This window comes from Bufo bufo, chromosome 5 (genome assembly GCF_905171765.1).
Source record: "Bufo bufo chromosome 5, aBufBuf1.1, whole genome shotgun sequence".
NCBI lineage: Eukaryota > Metazoa > Chordata > Amphibia > Anura > Bufonidae > Bufo > Bufo bufo.
Genome location: NC_053393.1, coordinates 251,680,728 through 251,704,390, shown reverse-complemented (window position 1 = coordinate 251,704,390; position 23,663 = coordinate 251,680,728). Strand labels below are relative to the sequence as shown.

The 23,663-nt window shown below is 43.7% G+C and overlaps 1 protein-coding gene across 2 annotated transcripts in view; it reads right to left on the bottom strand.

Moving 5' to 3' along the window:
• Positions 1 to 23,663, bottom strand: part of PKD1L1 (polycystin 1 like 1, transient receptor potential channel interacting) — a 492,422-nt gene that overhangs the window by 177,347 nt on the left and 291,412 nt on the right. For both annotated transcript variants that reach the window (XM_040432599.1, XM_040432598.1), the window contains exons 41-43: positions 18,920 to 19,127; positions 16,662 to 16,768; positions 13,360 to 13,576 (exon numbers count right to left, since the gene is read on the bottom strand). In XM_040432599.1, coding sequence (XP_040288533.1) covers positions 13,360 to 13,576; positions 16,662 to 16,768; positions 18,920 to 19,127 — 532 coding nt within the window. The remainder of the gene's footprint in view (positions 1 to 13,359; positions 13,577 to 16,661; positions 16,769 to 18,919; positions 19,128 to 23,663) is intronic.

The following is a 23,663-nucleotide window of genomic DNA, read 5'->3' as shown; positions in this document are numbered from 1 at the left end:
TGTCTGATAGGAGCGGGTCCCAACGCTAGGACCCGCACCTATATCAAGAACGGAGCCCTGAAAGTGAAGGAGGGCACACTGCGCATGCGTAGCCACCCTCCATTCATTTCTATGGGGCCGCCGAAAATAGCCGAGCACTGACTTGGCTATTTCCATCGGCCTCATAGAAATGAATGGGAGCATGGGCTGCGCATGCGCGGTACATTCCCATTCACTTCTATGGGAGAGGCGGGGAGAAGCGCTGGGTGGTGGACGGACCCCGGGAAATCTGGGGTCCTCCAGCCACAGCATTCCCTGCTCCTTTCTCGATATAGGTGTGGGTCCCAGAGGTGGGACCTGCACCTATCAGATAATGGGGGCATATCCTAGTGATATGCCCCCATTGTCTAAGATGAGAATACCCTTTTTTTTTATATGAACCTAAATGGTTTTTTTTAACCAGCCCCCTATGTGATAGCCAATATACACCGACAGGTCCTCTTTATGGAGATAAGGTTCTCTAAGACACCTATGTAACCTTGGGACCCCCAAAGAAGCTGATGAAGCAGAGATCTGCTCCATCCGCTTCTTCTCTGGCTATAGCAGCCATGATGATGATAGCTAAAGGAGGAATTGATATAATACACATTGCTTCCCTCTTCAGGGAGAGAAGAGTGATCCGCAGTAGGGGAATGTTGATCTCTCCTCCGTTCTCTGTATAGAAAGTCGCTGTGCTGGTAACTGATCGTGAAGGGGGGCCATGGGAGCAGAGGGTTGGCACACTCTACAATGTAATACAAGTGATTGGCTGGCTGTAGAGCTGGCCAAACACTTCTATGTAACCAGGGGCATAGTTAATGGCTCATGGGCCCTGGTGCAAGAGTTCAGCTTGGTTCCCCCCTTCCCTCAGTGTTTTGTGGCAAGGGGTATGGCATAACCTTTCGGCTGCCTAAGGTAAAAATTAAAACACCCCCCATGCCAAATTCGCAACCTAACCCATTCCCTCTAGTCCTACTGTTAAAGGAGTTGTCCTGCTTTTAATACTGATTACCTATCCTCAGGATAGGTCATCAATATAAGATCGGCAGGGGTCTGAAGAGAGGGTAGCGCTCATATGAGAGCTGTTTTCTCTGCTCTGTTTACCTACTCAGGTAAACACAGCAGAGAAGGCAGCGCTCGTACAGAAAAAAAGCGGACAACCCCTTTAACCACTTAAGGACCACAGGTTTATACCCCCCTAAAGACCAGGCCCTTTTTTACAAATCGGCACTACACTACTTTCACCGTTTATTGCTCGGTCATGCAACTTACCACCCAAATGAATTTTACCTCCTTTTCTTCTCACTAATAGAGCTTTCATTTGGTGGTATTTTATTGCTGCTGACATTTTTACTTTTTTTGTTATTAATCGAAATTTAACGATTTTTTTTGCAAAAAAATGACATTTTTCACTTTCAGTTGTAAAATTTTGCAAAAAAAACGACATCCATATATAAATTTTGCTCTAAATTTATTGTTCTACATGTCTTTGATAAAAAAAAAATGTTTGGGTAAAAAAAAAAAATGGTTTGGGTAAAAGTTATAGCGTTTACAAACTATGGTACAAAAATGTGAATTTCCGCTTTTTGAAGCAGCTCTGACTTTCTGAGCACCTGTCATGTTTCCTGAGGTTCTACAATGGCCAGACAGTACAAACACCCCACAAATGACCCCATTTCGGAAAGTACACACCCTAAGGTATTCGCTGATGGGCATAGTGAGTTCATAGAACTTTTTATTTTTTGTCACAAGTTAGCGGAAAATGATGATTTTTTTTTTTTTTTTTTTTTTTCTTACAAAGTCTCATATTCCACTAACTTGTGACAAAAAATAAAAACTTCTATGAACTCACTATGCCCATCACGAAATACCTTGGGGTCTCTTCTTTCCAAAATGGGGTCACTTGTGGGGTAGTTATACTGCCCTGGCATTCTAGGGGCCCAAATGTGTGGTAAGGAGTTTGAAATCAAATTCTGTAAAAAATGACCTGTGAAATCCGAAAGGTGATCTTTGGAATATGGGCCCCTTTGCCCACCTAGGCTGCAAAAAAGTGTCACACATCTGGTATCTCTGTATTCAGGAGAAGTTGAGGAATGTGTTTTGGGGTGTCTTTTTACATATACCCATGCTGGGTGAGATAAATATCTTGGTCAAATGCCAACTTTGTATAAAAAAATGGGAAAAGTTGTCTTTTGCCAAGATATTTCTCTCACCCAGCATGGGTATATGTAAAATGACACCCCAAAACACATTCCCCACCTTCTCCTGAGTACGGCAATACCAGATGTGTGACACTTTTTTGCAGCCTAGGTGGGCAAAGGGGCCCATATTCCAAAGAGCACCTTTCGGATTTCACAGGTCATTTTTTACAGAATTTGATTTCAAACTCCTTACCACACATTCGGGCCGCTAGAATGCCAGGGCAGTATAACTACCCCACAAGTGACCCCATTTTGGAAAGAAGACACCCCAAGGTATTCCGTGAGGGGCATGGCAAGTTTCTAGAATTTTTAATTTTTTGTCACAAGTTAGTGGAAAATGATGATTTTTTTTTTTTTTTTCATACAAAGTCTCATATTCCACTAACTTGTGACAAAAAATAAAAACTTCCATGAACTCACTATGCCCATCAGCGAATACCTTGGGGTCTCTTCTTTCCAAAATGGGGTCACTTGTGGGGTAGTTAGACTGCCCTGGCATTCTAGGGGCCCGAATGTGTGGTAAGGAGTTTGAAATCAAATTCTGTAAAAAATGACCTGTGAAATTCGAAAGGTGCTCTTTGGAATATGGGCCCCTTTGCCCACCTAGGCTGCAAAAAAGTGTCACACATCTGGTATCTCTGTATTCAGGAGAAGTCGAGGAATGTGTTTTGGGGTGTCTTTTCACATATACCCATGCTGGGTGAGATAAATATCTTGGTCAAATGCCAACTTTGTATAAAAAAATGGGAAAAGTTGTCTTTTGCCAAGATATTTCTCTCACCCAGCAGGGGTATATGTAAAATGACACCCCAAAACACATTCCCCACCTTCTCCTGAGTACGGAGATACCAGATGTGTGACACTTTTTTGCAGCCTAGGTGGGCAAAGGGGCCCATATTCCAAAGAGCACCTTTCGGATTTCACAGGTCATTTTTTACAGAATTTGATTTCAAACTCCTTACCACACATTTGGGCCCCTAGAATGCCAGGGCAGTATAACTACCCCACAAGTGACCCCATTTTGGAAAGAAGACACCCCAAGGTATTCGCTGATGGGCATAGTGAGTTCATGGAAGTTTTTATTTTTTGTCACAAGTTAGTGGAATATGAGACTTTGTATGAAAAAAAAAAAAAAAAAAAAAATCATCATTTTCCACTAACTTGTGACAAAAAATAAAAACTTCCATGAACTCACTATGCCCATCAGCGAATACCTTGGGATGTCTTCTTTCCAAAATGGGGTCACTTGTGGGGTAGTTATACTGCCCTGGCATTTTCCAGGGGCCCTAATGTGTGGTAAGTAGGTAAATGACCTGTGAAATCCTAAAGGTGCTCTTTGGAATATGGGCCCCTTTGCCCACCTAGGCTGCAAAAAAGTGTCACACATGTGGTATCGCCGTATTCAGGAGAAGTTGGGGAATGTGTTTTGGGGTGTCATTTTACATATACCCTTGCTGGGTGAGAGAAATATCTTGGCAAAAGACAACTTTTCCCATTTTTTTATACAAAGTTGGCATTTGACCAAGATATTTCTCTCACCCAGCATGGGTATATGTAAAATGACACCCCAAAACACATTCCCCAACTTCTCCTGAGTACGGCGATACCAGATGTGTGACACTTTTTTGCAGCCTAGATGCGCAAAGGTGCCCAAATTCCTTTTAGGAGGGCATTTTTAGACATTTGGATACCAGACTTCTTCTCACGCTTTGGGGCCCCTAGAATGCCAGGGCAGTATAAATACCCCACATGTGACCCCATTTTGGAAAGAAGACACCCCAAGGTATTCAATGAGGGGCATGGCGAGTTCATAGAATTTTTTTTTTTTTTGGCACAAGTTAGCGGAAATTGATATTTTTAATTTTTTTCTCACAAAGTCTCCCGTTCCGCTAACTTGGGACAAAAATTTCAATCTTTCATGGACTCAATATGCCCCTCACGGAATACCTGGGGGTGTCTTCTTTCCGAAATGGGGTCACATGTGGGGTATTTATACTGCCCTGGCATTCTAGGGGCCCTAAAGCGTGAGAAGAAGTCTGGAATATAAATGTCTAAAAAATTTTACGCATTTGGTTTCCGTGAGGGGTATGGGGAGTTCATGTGAGATTTTATTTTTTGACACAAGTTAGTGGAATATGAGACTTTGTAAGAAAAAAAAATAATAATAATTCCGCTAATTTGGGCCAAAAAAATGTCTGAATGGAGCCTTACAGAGGGGTGATCAATGACAGGGGGGGTGATCAATGACAGGGGGTTGATCAATGACAGGGGGGTGATCAGGGAGTCTATATGGGGTGATCACCACAGTCATTGATCACGCCCGTGTAAGGCTTCATTCAGACGTGAGTATGCGTTTTGCGGATCCGATCCATCTATCAGTGCATCCGTAAAAATCATGCGGACATCTGAATGGAGCTTTACAGGGGGGTAATCAATGACAGGGGGGTGATCAGGGAGTCTATATGGGGTGATCACCACAGTCATTGATCATGTCCCTGTAAGGCTTCATTCAGACGTCCGGATGCGTTTTGCGGATCCGATCCATCTATCAGTGGATCCGTAAAAATCATGCAGACGTCTGAATGGAGCTTTACAGGGGGGTAATCAATGACAGGGGGGTAATCAATGACAGGGGGGTGATCAGGGAGTCTATATGGGGTGATCACCACAGTCATTGATCATGCCCCTGTAAGGCTTCATTCAGACGTCCGGATGCGTTTTGCGGATCCGATCCATCTATCAGTGGATCCGTAAAAATCATGCGGACGTCTGAATGGAGCTTTACAGGGGGGTAATCAATGACAGGGGGGTAATCAATGACAGGGGGGTGATCAGGGAGTCTATGGGGTGATCACCACAGTCATTGATCACGCCCCTGTAAGGCTTCATTCAGACGTCCGGATGCGTTTTGCGGATCCGATCCATCTATCAGTGGATCCGTAAAAATCATGCAGACGTCTGAATGGAGCTTTACAGGGGGGTAATCAATGACAGGGGGTAATCAATGACAGGGGGGTGATCAGGGAGTCTATATGGGGTGATCACCACAGTCATTGATCACGCCCCTGTAAGGCTTCATTCAGACGTCCGGATGCGTTTTGCGGATACGATCCATCTATCAGTGCATCCGTAAAAATCATGCGGACATCTGAATGGAGCTTTACAGGGGGGTAATCAATGACAGGGGGGTGATCACCACAGTCATTGATCATGCCCCTGTAAGGCTTCATTCAGACGTCCGGATGCGTTTTGCGGATCCGATCCATCTATCAGTGCATCCGTAAAAATCATGCGGACATCTGAATGGAGCTTTACAGGGGGGTGATCAGGGAGTCTATATGGGGTGATCACCACAGTCATTGATCATGCCCCTGTAAGGCTTCATTCAGACGTCCGGATGCGTTTTGCGGATCCGATCCATCTATCAGTGCATCCGTAAAAATCATGCGGACATCTGAATGGAGCTTTACAGGGGGTTGATCAATGACAGGGGGTGATCAGGGAGTATTTATAGGGGGTGATCACCACAGTCATTGATCATGCCCCTGTAAGGCTCCATTCAGACGTCCGTATGCGTTTTGCGGATCCGATCCATCTATCAGTGGATCCGTAAAAATCATGCGGACGTCTGAATGGAGCTTTACAGGGGGGTAATCAATGACAGGGGTGTAATCAATGACAGGGGGGTGATCAGGGAGTCTATATGGGGTGATCACCACAGTCATTGATCACGCCCCTGTAAGGCTTCATTCAGACGTCCGGATGCGTTTTGCGGATCCGATCCATCTATCAGTGGATCCGTAAAAATCATGCGGACGTCTGAATGGAGCTTTACAGGGGGGTGATCAATGACAGGGGGGTAATCAATGACAGGGGGGTGATCAGGGAGTCTATATGGGGTGATCAGGGGCTAATAAGGGGTTAATAAGTGACGGGGGGGGGGGGGTGTAGTGTAGTGGTGCTTGGTGCTACTTTACTGAGCTACCTGTGTCCTCTGGTGGTCGATCCAAACAAAGGGGACCACCAGAGGACCAGGTAGCAGATATATTAGACGCTGTTATCAAAACAGCGTCTAATATACCTGTTAGGGGTTAAAAAAAACACATCTCCAGCCTGCCAGCGAACGATCGCCGCTGGCAGGCTGGAGATCAACTCTCTTACCTTCCGTTCCTGTGAGCGCGCGCGCCTGTGTGCGCGCGTTCACAGGAAATCTCGGCCATCGCGAGATGACGCCTATTGGCGTTAGTGTGACCTGGGAGCGCCGCAGAAATGACGCCTTTCGGCGTTAGCGTGACGGTAAGTGGTTAAAGACATACTTGGAAAACATTACATACAGCGCTACAGAATATACAGATTAATACAGCCCCACAGCCCCTCTTACATCCAGTGATGTCTCCTCTGATATTCTCTTTCCTCATCTTGTCCTTTCAGACCAGACAGCCATAGTGACTTCTTCCAGCTGTGTCTCGTCTCTGCAAAGTTTAAAGGGATTCTATCACCTCGTTTTAGCCTATAGAGCTGCGGACATGCACAGCTAGATCACCGCTAGCATGTCCGCAATATACCTGTCCCATATCTCTGAGTGCTTTTATTGAGTGTAAAAAATTATTTTATATATATGCAAATCAGCCTGGTAAGGTGCCCAAGGGGCTGTACTAACCGTTCTGGAGCCCAGCCACGCCCCCCTGAGAAGAAGCCCAGCAACGCCTGCATCCACGAATCTCCTCCTTGCTCACAAAGTCAGATCGCCGTAATCTCGCGGTGCGCAGCTCCTTCCCTGAGGCTGATGCCAGCACAGGGAAGGAACACTATGCCGGCACTGTGCATGCGCGAGCAAGAAGGAGTTTTGGCGGACGCAGGCGGTGCTGGGCTCCTTCACAGGGGGCGTGGTTGGGCTCCTTCCCAGGGGGGTGTGGCTGGGCTCCAGAACAGTTAGTACAGCCCCTTGGGCACCTTACCAGGATGATTTGCATATATATAAAATCATTTTTTACACTCAATAAAACCACTCAGAGATATAGGACAGGTATATTGCGGACATGCTAGCGGCGATCTAGCCGTGCATGTCCGCAGCTCTATAGGGTAAAACGAGGTGACAGAATCCCTTTAACAAACACATCTAGCTACTTTCACACTAGCGTTCGGAGCGGGTCCGTCTGATGTTTCATCAGACGGATCCGCTCCTATAATGCAGACGTTTGCATCCGTTCAGAACGGATCCGTCTGCATTATAACTTAGAAAAATTTCTAAGTGTGAAAGTAGTCTGAACGGATCCGTCCAGACTTTACATTGAAAGTCAATGGGGGCGGATCCGTTTGAAGATTGAGCCATATAGTGTCATCTTCAAGCGGATCCGTCCCCATTGACTTACATTGTAAGTCTGGACGGATCCGCTTGCCTCCGCACGGCCAGGCGGACACCCGAACGCTGCAAGCAGCGTTCAGGTGTCCGCTCGCTGAGCGGAGGCTGAACGCTGCCAGACTGATGCATTCTCAGTGGATCCGCGTCCACTGAGAATGCATTAGGGCATTGCGGATGCGTTCGGGGCCGTTTGTGAGCCCCTTCAAACGGAGCTCACGAGCGGACACCCGAACGCTAGTGTGAAAGTAGCTTAGTTTCCTACTTTTCCATCATCCTTCCACCTTCTCAACACCCCAACCTGCCCCCCCTCAATACTGTGCCACCCAATACTATCCTGCAGAAACAGTCCCCATGAAAATTCTGGTACCACACAGTGTGCCAGTACAAAAATACCCCTTTATTGTGCGCCAGTACAAAAACAAACTCCTTTCAGATCAGACCCCCATATAAAACCCCAGATGAGACACCCCTCCATCTCAGATCAGACCCCCTTTAGACCTCTATGTTAGACCCCATATCAGACCCCAGTTTTTGACCTCAGATCAGACCCTGCCCCAAATATCAGACCTCAGATAAGACCCCCATTAGACCTCTCAGACCTGACCCCCATTAGACCTCCAGACCCCATATCAGACCTCAGACCAGACCTCCAGACCCCATATCAGACCTCAGACCAGACCTCCAGACCCCATATCAGACCTCAGACCAGACCCCATTAGCCCTCAGACCAGACCTTCAGACCCCCAATTAGACCTCCAGACCCCCATAGCAGACCTCCAAACCCCCCCCATAATGCCCCCTTATGTGCCTCCACATAGTATAATGCCCCCTTATGTGCCTCCACCTAGTATAATTCCTCCTTGTGTGTCTCCACAAAGTATAATGCCCCCTTGTGTGCCTCCACATAGCAGACCTCAGATCAGACTTAAAAATAAAGAAATTAACTTACCTCTCCTGCTCTGCAGCCACTCTCCAGGTCCGGCGGTCTCCCGGCTGTCTTCTCTTCTCAGGGTCCTGAGAAGAGCGAGCAGAAGGAGGGGTAAGTACTGGACAGCGCTCACAGAACTTCTCTCCCCCTCCTCCTGCAGACTAGTTAGCGCTTCCATAATGAAAGCGCTCACTAGTATTCCCTTTATACAGTGCATTGCATCTTATAAAGGGAAATATACAGCACCACTGGCAAGGGGGCCCTCTGGGCCCTCATGGCTTAGGGACCAGGGGTGCGACCCCTATAGTTACGCCAGTGTATGTAACAGTCAGTACCGGCTGTTTACATGCCCGGCGGAATTCTGCTTGCGCGCCTACAGAAAAGAAATGACATACAGGCACATCCACCCGCTGGGAAGTGTCTGCAGTCCACCCGCTGGGAAGTGTCTGCAGAATTTACAGTGGGCAGATGGCAATCGGTTAACATAGCATCAAAGGAATATAGGAGGGAGTTGGCACTATGAGCACAGCACTCACTGATCACAGAGAGCAGCAAGGAGAACAGACATTCTCTGCTCTGCCCGCCGCTCTCCATCCTGAAATGTTTGCCATGCTCCCAGGTCCTCCAGATGAGCATGGACCTGGCTGCTGCTTGCTGAACATTTAGCCTGCTGTTAACCTGATGTTGGATGGTAGAAATTCAACACCCTTGGTCCGGAGACCCTGCACAGCCCACTAAGATCCCACAGAGCCCTCCTGAGTCCTAGCCTCCTGGGATATCAGGCAAGCATCCTGGAACACATAGTATGTAGTTTCATATTACTCTGCATTAATGTATAATGCATTGCTGGGATTTGTAGTCCCCCTACAGGTTGGAGTCAGTGGCGAACTACTAGTGGTGCAACATTTGCAGCTAGGACTGGTCCCTGGTGCTCCATCACTGTTCTAAAATCATTAGTCTGCATTGTTTATAAACAAAGTATGAAAAGTATTAGTAATTGGCATCGTAAAGTATCTGTACTCGTACTTGGTCTAGAACCAGTGGTATCGGTGCATCCCTAATTGTTAGTTTACTTTACTTTTGCATCTGTTACAGTGCTTTTGAATATCTAATAAGTTTATTATTTTCCATTTACTTCTTAAAGCTGCAACTTTAGAAAAATTTCCGGGGACTTCAAAAAGTGTCATAAGTGATGCCGTTAACAGGAGAATTGCAGAATTAAAATATCGACGGAAGGAAACAGTGAAGACCTCAGCAGATTTACAGAAATAATTTTTATAATGCAATTAAGTTTCAAGAATGTTAACAGAGTGTTGTACAAGTGTTTTTCTATTGCATTTTTACATGATAATAATATAATACAAGATTAGTTTATTGTACTGTTTTTTGTCTTCATTCAAAAAATGTTTTGGAATTGAATACTATACATTTTTTAACATAGTGGATTATATTTGAAATGCATTGGAAATATATTATAAAAACTACCAGAAAGGTCTCTTTCACACGGGTGTTCCGGATTTGCTCTGGATGCATCCCGGGTGCGAGTGCGTACACAATTCAGTTTTGACTGCGATTGCGTTGTTCAGTTTTTTCAGTGCGAGTGCAATGTATTTTGCACGCGCGTGAGGAAAAAACTGAATGTGGTACCCAGACCCGAACTTCTTCACTGAAGTTCGGGTTTGGATTCGGTGTTGTGTAGATTTTATTATTTTCCCTTATAACATGGTTATAATGGAAAATAAAAACATTCTTAATACACAATGCTTACTAAAATATGCCTTGAGGGGTTAATAAAATAAATAAAATTAACTCATCCACTTGATCACACAGCCAGGCATTGTCTTCTTTCTTCTTCTTTGAGGACCTTCAAAAGGACCTTTTAATGACGTAAGGTCCTTCTATCTTCATTCAGCAGGACCTGCGCTGATGTCACCTCGCTCACCACGTGGTGAGCACGATTACGTCATCAAAGGTCCTTTTGCAGGTCCTTTAAGAAGAACAAAGAAGAGGATCACAGGTGCGCAAACAATTGGATGAGGTGAGTTAATTTTTTTTTAACCACTCAAGGCACTTTTTAGTAAGCATTCTGTATTAAGAATGTTATTATGTTCCCTTATAACCATGTTTTAAGGGAAAATAATAAAGTAAATGGGGTCCCGGGTCATTAATGCTTCATCTCCTTAGCAACCATGTGTGCAAATCGCATTGCATCTGCACTTGCTTGCAGATGCTATGCGATTTTCACGCAGCCCCATTCATTTCTAGGGGGCCTGCGTTGCGTGAAAAACGCAAAATATAGAATATGATGCGATTTTCATGCAATGTACAAGTGATGCATGAAAATCACCGCTCATCTGCACAGCCCCATTGAAGTGAATGGGTCCGGATTCAGTGTGGGTGCAATGCGTTCACTTCACGCATTGCACCATTGCGGAATTCTCTCCCGTGTGAAAGGGGCCTAATACTTGACAATTTTATAGGCCTATGATATATAAAATACATTACAAATGCATTTCAGAATATAATAGTAAAGTGTTTTTTTATTTCTTCCTCACATATTTTGCATTCAGAAGTACATTTAACATAATATTCCAGAACATATTCACAGTACATTCCAAAATACATTTTGATATATATTTATGGCCAAAGTAATATATTACTAAATACATTTATAAATGCATGTGATATATATTCTATTATATATTCACAGCATATTTCACAATGCATGCCTAAATATATTTTTAAAATATGTTTCAGCATGCATTGGAACATGTATTGAAAAATATATCCACAAATATATTGTAATATATTTTTGAAATATATTGAAAACCGCCAAAATTGTAGTATTTCAAATAAAAATATATGTCAATATACTTTTAAAAAATATATTAGTTTTTTTTTACATATATTTAAAATATATTTTTCTTCCATGTGGGTGGCCACACAGCAGAGCGCAGAATGAAAGGAATGCCATATGGTTTTTGGAAGGCAGATTTTGATGGACTGGTTTTTTGACACCATGTCCCAATTGAAGCCCCCCTGATGCACCCATAGAGTAGAAACTCCAAAAAAGTGACCGCATTTTAGAAACTACACCCCTCAAGGTATGTATTCAAGACTGATTTTACAAACTTTATTAACCCTTTAGGTGTTCCACAAGAATTAATTGAAAATGGATATGAAATTTCAGAATTTCACTTATTTGGGCCGATTTTCCATTTTAATATTTTTTTTCCGCTAACAAAGCCAGGATTAACAGCCAAACAAAACTCAATATTTATTGCCCTGATTCTGTAGTTTACAGAAACACCCCATATGTGGTCGTAAACTGCTGTACGGGCACACGGCAGGGCGCAGAAGGAAAGGAACACCATATGATTTTTGAAGGGCAGATTTCACAGGGATAATTTTAACTTGCCATGTCACATTTGAAGACCCCTTGATGCACCCCTAGAGTAGAAACTACAAAAAGTGACCCCATTTTGGAAACTACGGGATAAGGTGTCAGTTTTGTTGGTACTATTTTAGGGTACAGATGATTTTTGGTTGCTCTGTATAACACTTTTTTTGAGGCAAGGTAACAAAAAAATAGTTATAGTTAATAGTTTTGTTATTTACAACGTTCACCTGACAGGTTAGATCATGAGCTATTTTTATAGAGCAGGTTGTTATGGACGAGACAATACAAAATATGACAACTTATTTTGGTTGTTTGTTTTAGTTTTACATAAAGCATTTTAAAAAAAAATATTTTTTAGTATCTCCATATTTTGAAAGCCATAGGTTTTTGTTTTTTTGGGCGACTGTCTTATGTAGGGGCTCATTTTTTTCAGTATGAGATGACTGTTTGATTGGTACAATTTTGGGGTGCATATGACTTTTTGATCGCTTGCTATTACACGTTTTGTGATGTAATTGCTTTTTGACAGTTTTATTTTTTTAAGGTGTTCACCTGAAGGGTTAGGTCATGTGGTATTTTTATACAGCAGGTTGTTACAGACACGGCGATACCTAATATGTATACTTTTAAAAAAAAAAATTTACATTTAACACAATAAAAGCATTTTTGAAACAAAAAAAAATCATGTTTTAGTGTCTCCATAGTCAGAGCCATAGTTTTTTTTATTTTTTGGGGATGAGGTGACAAATTTTTTCGGGATGAGGTGACGGTTAGATTAGTACTATTTTTGGGGGGATACGCCTTTTTAATCGCTTGGTGTTGCACTTTTAGCGATGTAAGGTGACAAAAATTGCTTTTTTGGACACCGTTTTTATTTTTTTTGTTTCTATCGGACGGGGTGGATCATGTGATATATTTATAGATTATTTTTTTTTTGATTTTTGATCATAAAATCAGGGGAAAGGGGCGTTTTTTTTTTTCTTTTTTTAACTTGAAACTTTTTTTAAACTTTATTTCTGTCCCACTCTGGGACTTTTGGGGGTCTAATCCCCTCTGCAATGCATTACAATACATCTGTATTGTAATGCATTGCCTGTTAGTGTATGACACTGGACCCTTGCAGTGATAGGGCGCGCACCAATCCAGTGCCCGCCCGATCAGCCCACCGTGCATTTACGGCGGAATGCATTCTGTCAATGCATCCCCCGCCGTACATGCACAGCAGTTTGAGTTAAGGGGTTAATACATGTCTATATGAAATCTGGTGCAAGAACTGTGTACACCCAATGTATTCACCATTTCTAAAACTGTTGTAACCAACACTGAGTGCTCATATGATTCTAACATACTATGCATGTTACTTACACCTTCTGGTACATTTTATTTTTTCTTAGACAGTGCAAAGGAAAACAATCTTATTTGAATTTGCGAGTGATTAATGCACACATACCCTTCTGAATCCTAATCCATATCCTACAGATGTCAGTTCACGCTCAACTTTCCCATCTCCTTCGTCAATGGCCAGCCAACATTCTGCATAGAAAAACCAAATGGTTCCACTCTGCAGGTCTTTGACAATCACATGGCTAAGGTATAAGCTAGGAGAGTAACCATTGTTGTTATGCCAAATATGAATCTTCCACAATGGCCCAAGACTTTCCGATACACTGGGAAAAATAAATAACATCTGCTAGCAAAACATATAGATCACTGTAAATGTTCATCCAATAGTATTTTAATAGTAACTAGAAAAGCTACAATTTCTGGGGAAATTGTGTGAAGTGTTTTGCCTCCACCAGTAGTCTACAACTGGAGTGGGCGGAGTAACTGTTGTGTGTTTGGAGTAGCTGGAGTAACTGTGGAAAGGTTGGACTGGGCAGAGTAACTTTATGGAGTGGGCAGAGTAACTGTGTGGAGTGTTTGGAGTGAGTAAAGATAGTAAACATTACACTAACCAATTGATTGATCAAATTTAAAAATTGCACATGGCAAGCTTGATAGAGTGAGAAATGCATTTCAACTTATATATATATATATATATATATATACACACTGCTCAAAAAAATAAAGGGAACACAAAAATAACACATCCTAGATCTGAGTTAATTAAATATTCTTCTGAAATACTTTGTTCTTTACATAGTTGAATGTGCTGACAACAAAATCCCACAACAATAAAAAAAATGGAAATCAAATTTTTCAACCCATGGAGGTCTGGATTTGGAGTCACACTCAAAATTAAAGTGGAAAAACACACTACAGGCTGATCCAACTTTGATGTAATGTCCTTAAAACAAGTCAAAATGAGGTTCAGTAGTGTGTGTGGCCTCCACGTGCCTGTATGACCTCCCTACAACGCCTGTGCATGCTCCTGATGAGGTGGCGGACGGTCTCCTGAGGGATCTCCTCCCAGACCTGGACTAAAGCATCTGCCAACTCCTGGACAGTCTGTGGTGCAACGTGACGTTGGTGGATAGAGCGAGACATGATGTCCCAGATTTGCTCAATTGGATTCAGGTCTGGGGAATGGGCGGACCAGTCCATAGCATCAATGCCTTCGTCTTGCAGGAACTGCTGACACACTCCAGCCACATGAGGTTTAGCATTGTCTTGCATTAGGAGGAACCCAGGGCCAACCGCACCAACATATGGTCTCACAAGGGGTCTGAGGATCTCATCTCGGTACCTAATGGCAGTCAGGCTACCTCTGGCGAGCACATGGAGGGCTGTGCGGCCCAATGCCAAACTGGTCATGCTGGAGGATGTTGCAGGCAGCAGAACGTTCTCCACGGCGTCTCCAGACTCTGTCACGTCTGTCACATATGCTCAGTGTGAACCTGCTTTCATCTTTGAAGAGCACAGGGCGCCAGTGGCGAATTTCCAATTTTGGTGTTCTCTGGCAAATGCCAAACGTCCTGCACGGTGTTTGGCTGTGAGCACAACCCCCACCTGTGGACGTCGGGCCCTCATATCACCCTCATGTAATCTGTTTCTGACCGTTTGAGCAGACACATGCACATTTGTGGTCTGCTGGAGGTCATTTTGCAGGCCTCTGGCAGTGCTCCTCCTGTTCCTCCTTGCACAAAGGTGGAGGTAGCGGTCCTGCTGCTGGGTTGTTGCCCTCCTACGGCCTCCTCCATGTCTCCTGATGTACTGGCCTGTCTCCTGGTAGCGCCTCCATGCTCTGGACACTACGCTGACAGACACAGCAAACCTTCTTGCCACAGCTCGCATTGATGTGCCATCCTGGATAAGCTGCACTACCTGAGCCACTTGTGTGGGTTGTAGACTCCGTCTCATGCTACCACTAGAGTGAAAGCACCGCCAGCATTCAAAAGTGACCAAAACATCAGCCAGGAAGCATAGGAACTGAGAAGTGGTCTGTGGTTACCACCTGCAGAACCACTTCTTTATTGGGGGTGTCTTGCTAATTGCCTATAATTTCCACCTGTTGTCTATCCCATTTGCACAACAGCATGTGAAATTGATTTGTCACTCAGTGTTGCTTCCTAAGTGGACAGTTTGATTTCACAGAAGTGTGATTGACTTGGAGTTACATTGTGTTGTTTAAGTGTTCCCTTTATTTTTTTGAGCAGTGTATATATATAGCACATTTAATGGCAATGTTGTTGCCCAAAGTGCTTCACAGTTACATTAAAACATAAATTTATAAAAACATTAGCAGCCGATTTGTGTAGGTGGGCTTGAAAATGAGGGAGTGGTGGCAGTTTAGAAATCATGTCCTGATTTTTCAGCTCACACTCTAGCTTTTGCCACTCTGCTGGCTGCTCACACACCTAGGTTCCTATGGCAACTCACTCTACAGCAAGGGCAGAGAAGAGCGGTTAAAAACAAACTGCTCCAACGTGCTCACTTCACTGGCGGTTGCCATCTTCAAACGGTTGTAGTTTAAAAATTATAAATCCTACAGCGAAGAGCTTTATATTGTGAGAATCACAAGACCCAGACCTCTGAAGTATTAAAAATGAAGGCACAGTTGCAGTTTAGAAATTGCCCTTCAAATTTGAGGTGGCTAGAGTGGAGTTTCAATGAATGTCGATGGGTGGCGTGAGTTGCAAACAAATGGTCATATTGTGAAAACTATCAGGACTATGGGTTAGTCGTAGTTAGTGGCAGCAGGGATAGCTGAACGTTTTGATATAAGATTTGTGTAGGTGGGCTTGAAAATGAGGGAGTGGTGGCAGTTTAGAAATCATGCCCTGATTTTTCAGCTCAGTTTTTGTCCGCTCCCACTCTAGTTTTGAACATTATGCCATTCATACCTATGGGACCAATTTTGTCACAAAAACGCTGATATTTCGTGAACCATTCAGCGAAGCTTTCCACAAAGTAATAGCACACCAATCGGGAACAATCTGCATGTTTCGGTATATTACTGTCTATGTAGTGTAAAAACTGTGGGAGGAGTTAGGGTGGTAAATTTGGCTATAATAAGAATATATATGTGAGATAACAGTAAGTGGTCTTGCCATGCAAGAACACTTAATAAAAAAAATTGAGATTTAAAGATGTAGTAGAGTTAACACACATGCTTTATGAGACGTGTTATCTAAACTAAATGCATTAAGTAAACACCTTCAATAGCTTTTCAATGGCTTTTGTTTCAAGATAACGCAATGAGTTAAGAGTTTGTGTGTAAACCCTGCTACATCTGTACAACATAGAGCAATATGTAATAAATATCACTACTGCAAAGGTACAGTAATATAACATGACTATATATTTATTTACCTCATTATAAATATATGTCGTGAATTTCTTTCAAACAGAGGCTTATCTGGACAATACAGTTCACGAGTTTCAGAAACACCATCCTCACCATGTAAAATAATGTGAACCTATAATAAGATTATTGAATAAGTGAGTATTCCTTACTAAGTGTCCATTCAGGTAGTAATATAAAATGTTAAACATTGCACAGCTTAATATTTGTCAAACTGCTCCTCTATTGTTATAATCCAATGTGTGTAACTTCATATGATTTATATAACTTTTAATTCATTACACATTGTACTATGGCTACTTTCACTCTCGTGTTTTGTGCGGATCCGTCATGGTGGATCCGTTCAGATAATACAACCATCTGCATCCTTCAGAACGGATCAGTTTGTATTATCTTTAACATAGCCAAGACGGATCCGTCTTGAACACCATTGAAAGTCAACGGAGGACGGATCCGTTTTCTATTGTGCCAGATTGTGTCAATGAAAACGGATCCGTCTCCATTGACTTACATTGTGTGTCAGAACTGATCCGTTTGGCTCAGTTTCATCAGACGGACACCAAAACGCTGCAAGCGTTTGGAGACTGAACTGATGCAAACCGATGCATTCTGATGCATTTTCCACTCAGAATGCATTAGAATGCAAACTTATCCGTTTTGGACTGCTTGTGAGAGCCCTGTACGGATCTCGAAAGCCAAAACGCGAGCGTGAAAGTGGACTTGCATATAACCATTATTCTGGGAAACTTGAATGCATCTGGAGTGCATACAGCATTAAGGGTCCATTTACACGTCCATAAGTGTTTTGCGGATCCACGGATCCGCAAAACACGGACACCGGCAATGTGCGTTCCGCATTTTGCGGACCGCACATCGCCGGCACTTAATAGAAAATGCCTATTTTTGTCCACAATTTCGGACAAGAATAGGACATGTTCTATTTTTTTCAGGAACGGAATTGCGGATCTGGAAGTGCGGGTCCGCAATTCCGGATCCGGGCAGCACATAGTGCGGCCCCATAGAAATGAATGGGTCCGCAATGGTTCTTTTTATTAGGCCTCATGCACACGGCCATTGTTTGGGTCCGCATCCGAGCCGCCACTACATCATGGCATGTAGTGTGTTTCATACTGCATACAATTTTTTGCTCACAGCTTCCTGGGTGAAGTGCTGGCCCTTATCTTGTGGGCCCTCTAGCCTCCTGACTGCACAGGATATTAAGTGGGACATATCAAACGGGTCCCTTGGTCCTATGCTTAATATCATCTGCGTCTCTGGTCCTGTTGCCTCAACTATATCCTAAGTATCTTTGATTTATCATTTGATTGATGGTTGTATCTTTGACCATGAATGCCCCCTGATGAACCTAGCAATAGGGGAAACGCGTAGGGGCTTTTGTGGAACCAGCCTGGGAACGCACCGTTATGATGCCCCTGTGCTTGGTCCCTTATATATATAGGTGATATCTATCCAATTCACCTGCATATTGATCTGGTCTTTATCTATTGGTGTCCCTGAGGGTATTTAGTTACCAGGGACGCATTACTACACCCGTCAGCTTCCTGGGGAGCACATTTTGTTATTTTTGGAGAGGAGGGTAAACGCAGGGCAGTCAGCCCAGGAACGAGAACAGGGAGTCTCCACCATCAGGGGACGTCCCTGGGCTGAGGTCTTAGCCAGGGTGAGCATAGGGAGAGTATAGTTTTGCCCACTGCTCCCCTTAGCTGCCTTGTGTTCACTCACCACTCTATAGGTGTATCCACGGCTGGCTCCCAGGAACACTCTGTATCCTTGATTATTGTTGTTCGTCTTATCATTGTTCACTGGTGAACCACTACGGTGGTATTATTTTATAATTTGAATAGTAAAAGTTATGTTTTAAAGGGATCAATACTGCTGGACATTATATTGACTCTGTGATCCTTCTTTATTGATTTATATTGATTTAGCTGGACAATTACATTCACTTCAATGGGGCCGCAAAAGATGCGGACAGCACTCCGTGTGCTGTCCGCATCCGTTGCTCCATTCCGCGGCCCCGCTAAAAAACATATAACATGTCCTATTTTTGTCCGCGCTTTGCGGACAAGAATAGGCATTTATATTGACGGCCGCCCGTTCCGTTCCGCAAATTGCGGAAGGCACACGGGCGGCTTCCGTTTTTTGCGGATCGGTCGCGTGCATGAGGCCTTAAACTGCTAGACCTGGGTTTAAGAAAAACCTGCAACATCGGATCCCTAGAGCTTCAGTATCAATATCACATTACCTTAGCTGTAGTCTTCGGTCTAGATCTAAAACCTACATCAACCATAATTGCATACTGCTGTTGGTCGTTTGGAGAATTATCCTGAAGAAACACAAAGCCATCTTTTTGATCTTCATGTTGGTCCTTAATTTTACCAAAAAACATCAGTACAATGTAGAGCAAAGTACAAATTACAACAACGATGGTTGGGACCACATTTTTACTTGTACTGAAAAAGAGAAATACAAATTGTTAGCTCCTATTCATACAGATGTTTGTGTGTTTGCACATTATCCTTTTTCTCACAGTCTGACTTCGCTGTTGTATAGGCAAAGATCAAACAACAGAGAGATTGCATCGATACAACCCGTCATTTCCCGGTACTGGCACCTGTGAATCTCACTCTTCACTTAGATGCACTCTTTTGCCCCATTTACTTCAACCATGTTTGCTTTATAGATATGCACCTGTGACTATGTATATGAATGTGCTAGTCTAAATTTTCTTGTAGTATATATTGAGGGTAGCGCTTCTTTTAGACTGAGCAACGCCCATCTGCCTTGGGCTTCTGACAGGGGCGTAACTAAAGGCTCATTTCTGAGCAGAGTACAAATGTAGCTGGCTACTACACTTCCTCATAAAATATTTATTACTTAACATTCCCCATATGTCTACTTTATGTTGGCATCATTTTGTAAATGTCATTTTATTTTTTTAGGACGTTAGAAGGCTTAGAATTTTAGAAGCAATTCTTAAAGTTTTTAAGAAAATTTCCAAAACCCACTTTTTAAGGACCAGTTCAGGTCTGAAGTAATTTTGTGGGGCTTACATAGTGGATACCTCCCATAAATGACCCCATTGTAGAAACTACACACTTAGGCCTCATGCACACAGCCGTGTTCCGCGGCCGAGAGCGGTCCGTGGTAACCTGGCCAGGATTTCTTCTGACAGCAGGAGCGCACGGCGTCATTGGTTGCTATGACACCATGCGCTTCATGCCGCCGCTGCTGTACAGTGATACACTCGTATGATCTATACGAGTGTATCACTGTACAGCAGCGGCGGCATGAAGCGCACGGTGTCATAGCAACCAATGACGCTGTGCGCTCCTGCTGTCAGACGGAATCCCGGCCGGGTTACCACGGACCACTCTCGGCCGCGGAACACGGCCGTGTGCATGAAGCCTTAAGGTTACTTAAAACTGATTTTACATACTTTGTTAACCCTTTAATTGCTCTATATTACATTTTTTGTGAGGCAAGGTAACCAAAAAAGGACTGTTTTGGCACTGTTTTTATTTTTTACAACATTCATCTGATAGGGTAGATCATGTACTATTTTTATAGAGCAGGTTGTTACGGACGCAATGATATTAAATATGTCTACTTTCGTTTGTTTCAGTTTTACATAATAAAGCATTTTTTGTTTAAAATCTACATTTTATTTTTATGCCGATCGTCTTGTGCAGGGGCTCGTTTTTTTCAGGAAGAGTTGACATTTTTATTGGTACCATTTATGGGTACATATGATTTTTTGATCATTCATTATAACACTTTATGGGGCAAGGTGACCAAAAAATTTGTTGTTTTAGCACAGTTTTTATTTATTTAATTTACAGTGTTCAATAAAGGCTGTAGAAAAAGACAGAGTGGCACTGCATGTGAGTAAGATACGCCCCTTTTCCTGTAGCAGCAGCTCGTCAATTGGGAAATAAGCAGGTGAGTCTGCACGATCTTAAAGGTTTCTATCACTTCGTTTCACCTATTTAGCTTTCAGACACTAGCGATCCGCTAGTGTCTGCTTTATCTAACCATCCTAATATAAGAGCTTATTGTCCTGCCGTTTAGCTAAAAAAATAACTTATATAGATATGCAAATGAGCCTCTAGGTGCTATGGGGGCGTGATTAGCACCTAGAGGCTCCGTCTACCTTAACAAACTGCCGCCGCCCAGCACGTCCCTCCAGCCCGCCCATCTCCTCCGGAATGCAATGCTCCGGAATCACGCCCCCATAGCACCTAGAGGCTCATTTGCATATCTATATAAGTTCTTTTTTTAGCTAAACGGCAGGACAATAAGCTCTTATATTAGGATGGTTAGATAAAGCAGACACTAGCGGATCGCTAGTGTCTGAAAGCTAAATAGGTGAAACGAAGTGATAGAAACCTTTAAGATCGTGCTACCGGTGGTGCTCTGTCCCACGTGTAACAAGACAGTTACGAATCAATAATTTCAAGTACAACTATAGACAAAACGGACGGCACTCACCATTTTGCGCTATAACAATCTTCTCTTTATTTTCGGTGGGTAGCGGACAATATATACAAGAGTGTACCAGCTGAATAGGCAACGGCCGTTTCGCACCTTAGTGCTTCTTCTGGCCCTTAATCAAGTGATCCCTTCACCTGCTCTTTTGAGAGATTCAGCCTGTGACGCGGTAATTACCTGCGCCCAACAGGTACTGCACCGGCCCGGCGCCTGCCCCTGTGCGTCAGCGTAAGCCGCGTCACAACTGAAAAACAACACAATAAAACACAACTTTAAAATAGTACCATTATTTTTCAATTTTACATGCAACATGTTAGCAAGAGAAATCGGGTCCCTATAGGAATATCCCCATGTCGATTTTATCGTTTAACCCCAGGGGTCCCATTGCGTCTGCACGTAGGATCCATTTACTCTCTCTTCTGAGGAGTTCCTTGTGTCTATCGCCCCCCTGTGGTAGACTCTGTATTACTTCTATACCGGCAAAGCTAAGGGTGAGATGGTTACCTGCTTGCTCCTCCCTCACATGATCTATCAGTCGTATGCAACCTTTTCCCGTGGACAGTGAGTTTATGTGTTCCCTAATCTTCTCCTGGAAACACCTGATCGTTTTGCCTATATAAAACCTACCACATGCACACTTAATAAGGTACACCACGTATTTGCTTTTACAGGTGATGAGGGTATTCACTTTATACTGTATCCCTCCAAACCTTAAAGTGCTCCATTGGGGATTAAACCTACAGCACGAACAATGTCCGCACCTGCGGTTTCCTTTTGGTCCCCAATTCTCTAACCATGTGGTAGGTTTCTTCTCTAGGAACCTGCTGTGGACTAACTTGTCCCTCAAAGTGTGACATCTTCTGAACGCTATGATCGGTGCCACGTTATTTATCCCCCTTAATGATTCGTCTCTTTCAAGTATGGACCAGTTGTCCTTTATGACCTTTTAATAAGAGAGGCCATGGGTCCATACTTGAAAGAGAAGACAAAGGGGTGGGAGCCCTCATCAGGCCTTGCTCTCTCTATCTGCACATTCCCAATGGGTACAGGGCAGATTTGGGGTTTGATGTGGTCGGCCTTCTTCATGGCCTGATTCAGTAGTCTAAGGGGATACCCCTTGGCCAGAAGTCTATTCTTTAGCTCCAAGGCCTGACGGTTGTAATCAACCTAAAACCTATTAATCCGTTTTAAACGGACAAACTGGCCATAGGGTACCGCCCTCTTGACACTGGGTGCATGGTAACTGGAGAAATGTAAAAGCGAGTTGGTGGCCGTTGGCTCGCCATCCCTCACGGAGATCTCAACGTCTAGAAATTCCAGTCGGTCACCACCAAACTTATGCGTGAACAACATGTTCATGTCGTTCACCTGGTTAAGATACTGTACAAAATTGGTAAACTCCAGCTCTGTCCCTGTCCACACTATGAGCACATCATCGATGTATCTCAAGTATGTGTGGATACATGAAAGAAAGGGATTAGAGAGTGCATACACGTACCTGTCCTCGAATTTTGCTAAATACAAATTCGCAAAAGTACATGATACCGGCGTACCCATGGCGGTCCCGAACTTTTGCCTGTACCACGCATCCCCAAACCTGAAGGCATTGTGCTTGAGGATGAATCCCAGTGCATCACGAATGAAACTGGAAAACTTCTCACTTTTGCCCGTCCTGGACAAAATGTCCGTGACTACTCCGATGCCTTCATCCTGGGGGATGCGCGTATACAGGCTCTCAGCGTCTAGGGACACCAGTCGGAAACCCTCCTGCCAAGGTATAGACCTTAGCATCTGGAGGAGGTCCAACGTGTCCCTGACGTATGAGGGTATGTTGCTCACCATGGGTCTAAGCAGCCAATCCACGTACTTGGACAGGGGTTCAGTCACTGACCCAACCCCGGACACAATGGGTCTGCCAGGAGGCTGGGTCAGTGACTTGTGGACCTTGGGCACAAAATACCATGATGGCTTCGAGGGGAAGAGTGGCAGTAATTTTTCTGCCATTTTTTGCGACAGGGTATTGCACTCGCAATGTTTGTGGAGTAACCTCCTCAACAGTCCCTGCATCTGATGTATGGGGTCTACTTGTACCACCTCATAAACCTCCTTATTGTGCAACTGCCGCTGAGCCTCTGTCACATAGTATTCTTTCGTCATCAGGACCACATTACCCCCCTTGTCTGCTGGCTTTATAATGATGTCTTCACGTGTTTGTAGCCATTTTAAGGCCTTTTCTTCTCCAACATCCAAATTTTTGGCTGCCCTCGGGTATACTAAAGCCTTCACCCCTTCTAGGACCTTTTGTTGGAACACGTCAATAGAACTGCCAGCCGACAAGGGGGGATTAAATGTGGACCTGATGCCTCCCCGAAAATCAACCCTTTCTCTCTCCTGTTGTGGAGCAGGGGTGTCAAGTGATGATCCCGTCATCCATTCCAGACACTCTACCTCTGTAGGGTTAAAATTGGCCGTGGTACTAAACCCCAGGGGTCCTATCA